General features: G+C 32.3%; 1 protein-coding gene across 1 annotated transcript; it reads left to right on the plus strand.

Moving 5' to 3' along the window:
• The first annotated feature begins 1068 nt into the window (after nucleotides 1-1068).
• On the plus strand, nucleotides 1069-3096 carry LOC143557169 (transcription factor MYB1R1-like). The gene is made up of 3 exons (XM_077046306.1): nucleotides 1069-1342; nucleotides 1893-2101; nucleotides 2508-3096. Exons 1-3 carry the CDS (start codon nucleotides 1126-1128, stop codon nucleotides 2775-2777), a joined length of 696 nt encoding a protein of 231 aa, XP_076902421.1. The 5' UTR covers nucleotides 1069-1125; the 3' UTR covers nucleotides 2778-3096.
• Nucleotides 3097-3596: the final 500 nt, after the last annotated feature.

The raw sequence follows: 3596 nt of genomic DNA on the forward strand, positions 1-3596 counted from the left end.
TCCAAATTTAAAGAGCGTGAAGGCCTAACCCATAAGAAAGTTGTGGTTTCGAAAAATAATAAAAAAAATGTCATTGATTTCCTGTTAACAAAAGAGCAAGAGGGTAATTTGCACTAATCTCGACGTTTAAACATGAAACTCTGATATAGGGTTATAGCATCCATTCATGCTCATATCCTCATCCTCACCCTCACCTAACCTCCTCTTTAAAGTTTAAAATCCACACGTTTAACCACTAGAGCATGCATCCATTTTAGTAAAGAGTATGAGTTTAGTATTTAGGAAAGATTGGTGTCAACCAAAAGTTTTGTACTATACTCCCTAAATAAAACGCAAAAATATTGATGTCACTTGACCCCATTCACGACCATGTACCTTCGCGCCCCGAAGCCATGAAGCCATAGATTCAATGTATATGGGTTTAGTTATTAGTATAAGTAATGGATATAATGTTATATATGTGACAGGTCCACTTATGGATATAATGGTTTAGGTGGTCCGATTATGAATACAATGGTATAGGAGGTCCGGTTATGAATACAGTGGTATAGGAGGTCCAACTATGGATACATATAGTTATTGATACAATAGGAAATGTGGTCCAAGCATGGATATTCAGTCTATTTAACTCTATTTACAGATGTAATAGTTATAATACGTAATGTAATGTTATATAAAATTATGGTATTGTCTTATACTATATGAACCCGTCCAACTCAACTAGAAGGATGTGAAATCAAGCAAGCAAAAATACAGATATCATAAAAAATTTATTGTTCCGACACTGATCCTTTAGAGAGTTTGAGTTTGTGTTCTTTGTTTTTGATTTATTTGTACTTTTTCCTTTTTATTTTCTCTACACTTTAAAGTAAAATATAAAATCTCTGGAATATTTTAACATAAATACTTAAAAAGATTTAATGAAAGATGTTCAATCTATGTGTGTCACAAACTCCAATACCACATGGATACCACATGTCACATATCTTCACATATATATACACACAACCCTACTCTCTTTCATCTCTCAAACACCACTTGTACACCATCAACATTCATACTACACAACATAAAACAGTAATAATATTATTATCATTATTATTCACAATATTATTTTATTTCATTATGTCGCAGCGTGATGGCTGTGGCACGGGTGAGATTATGTTGTTCGGGGTGAGAGTGAAAGTTGATCCGATGAGGAAGTGTGTGAGTTTGAACAATCTTTCGCAATATCAACAGCCAGATACTCGTGTTTCATCTAATAACATTAATCTTGATGTTTCCGCTGGCTACGCCTCGGCTAATGAATCTGTTCGTAATCAATCCAATAGCCGGAAACGAGGTATTATATCGGAATTTAGCTTGAACGTTTGTGTTTAATTTCAATTTTTCATCAAATATATTGCGGTGCGGTTACTTATTAACAAATTGATAATAATAAATTCATGTTTAATTTCAAATTTGTAGTAATTTGATTGATTGATTGATTATTGTTTGCCAATTACTTCAATTCGCTACTAATTTATCTCAACTTTGTTTAAAATTATTTATTTATTTATTTTTAATGTTTTATAAATCGGCTAAAGTTTATAGTATGACTGGGTGGTTACATGTCGACTTGCTTTAGACCCAGGTTTGTAACCCATGGAGTTTGTTTATTTACTTGTTTTATTTTATTTGAATTTTTAATTTTTTAAGGTCTATTTATCTCAACTGTATTTATTTATATGTTTAACCGTAATTAATTAATTAATTAATTTATTTTAGGTTTTTAAGGCACCTAATTTTAACTTTATTTATTTATTTATTATTTCAATTTTATTTATATATTTACTTTTATATTTGTGTTTTAGAATAGCAATGTATTTCAACCTTATAATATGTATATGTAGGAATTCCATGGAATGAAGATGAACACAAGTTGTTCCTGCAAGGATTACAGAAGGTAGGCAAGGGAGACTGGAGAGGGATTTCTAGAAACTTCGTCAAGACGCGTACTCCTACGCAAGTCGCAAGCCACGCCCAGAAATACTTCCTCCGCCAAAGCAACCTTAACCGCCGCCGCAGGAGATCTAGCTTGTTTGACATCACTACTGATTCTGTGAGATTTTTAAAATATTTAAATCAATAGTCATTCCAAAGCTCGGACTTGACTCATTTATTATTTATTAATTAATTCATATACATTTTTATAATTCTTTTTATATATATTGAGAAAAAACTTTAAATGAGTCTAAGTTGTGCTCGAGCTTGTGTGCATGCAGTACCTTAAATAAGCCAAAGCACACCTATGCAATACATAGAAATCTAAAAGAGTTAAAACCTTAAAAATACTCTAGGCTTGTTAAGGCTCGACGAGCCTAAACGATCTTCCTATACAAGGCTCAGGCTCATTTGCACCCCTAGTCAAAGGCTCTTAATTAAAGATTGATTTCTATAAATTGTTTGCATAATGATGCAGTTAAATTTGGGATCTAACTCTTTCTTACATGATGATTATTGATTAGGTTACTGCTATGCAAACAGAAGAACAAGTCAATGATGATCAAGTCAATGGCGGGTCAATGCGAATGGTATTCCCAGTCAACACCGTTCCAACTGCTAATCCGTCAACAGGGATGGATCTGGATCAGAATCAGTATCAGAATCTGAATCCACAATACGAAGCAGACTCGGATTATTTGAATCTTTCTCTAACCTACAACCCCAACCGGTCGTCTTCAAATAAGGTAATCTCAGGATTCAACAATGGGGATGGCATGATCAGAGTTAATTAACTAAACATGTTAAAAGTTTTAAATATCAGAAACAATAAGTAGTTGCTTGACTTAAAGTTAATTATATGTTAAGTATGTGTTTAAAGTTGATGATGTTGTTAATTGTATGTCTACCCTTGTATCTGTAATCTTTGTTTAGTAGTTGAAAAAAGGAAATTGAATACAACTCTTGTTCTATTACTATTTTGTTTGTTTTGGGAGGTGGGGTTGATTTAATGGATGGTTTATTGAGCATGAGGTGAAATATCTGAAAGTGGAGATCACATGTGGTGAATCAATTACTATAACTTTAAATGATACACACACTTTAGTTTAATGAAGAATAATTTAATAATATTCATAAAGTTAATAAAAAAAAGTTAGTTTTATCCTTTAATATATAATAAAATAGAAACGCTGTCGATTGAAGGGAGTGAAAAAGCCATAACTTTTTTTAACGGCAAACTCATACACATTGTATAAATCTATTTATAAATTCACACCAATTGTCCAGAACATGACTAGAACCTAGGACTTCTTAGGAATGAGACACCTTAAATCATATGTGGATATCATTGTGTCAAAGGCCCTTAGTTAAAAAAAAATAACAAGCAACTTGGTTAAAACGTGATTCGTTGTGTGTCCCATCAATACGCTGCTAAAAAATAGTAAAAACCGTACAAAAACGAAATTGCGCTTTTGAGGATGCCTTCTACGTCGAGGAACATACAAACTCAAACCATTTCTTACTTCCAAACAGAGTTTTAATATTGTTATCTAATCAAATCCAAGATATTAACAATGGTGGTATGTTATATTTATGGTTCGGCTAGCAAGGTG

The sequence above is a fragment of the Bidens hawaiensis genome, unplaced genomic scaffold, assembly GCF_021521415.1.
Source record: "Bidens hawaiensis isolate Kalapana, Puna unplaced genomic scaffold, B.hawaiensis_p1.1 tig00001087_1, whole genome shotgun sequence".
NCBI classification, from domain to species: Eukaryota; Viridiplantae; Streptophyta; class Magnoliopsida; order Asterales; family Asteraceae; genus Bidens; species Bidens hawaiensis.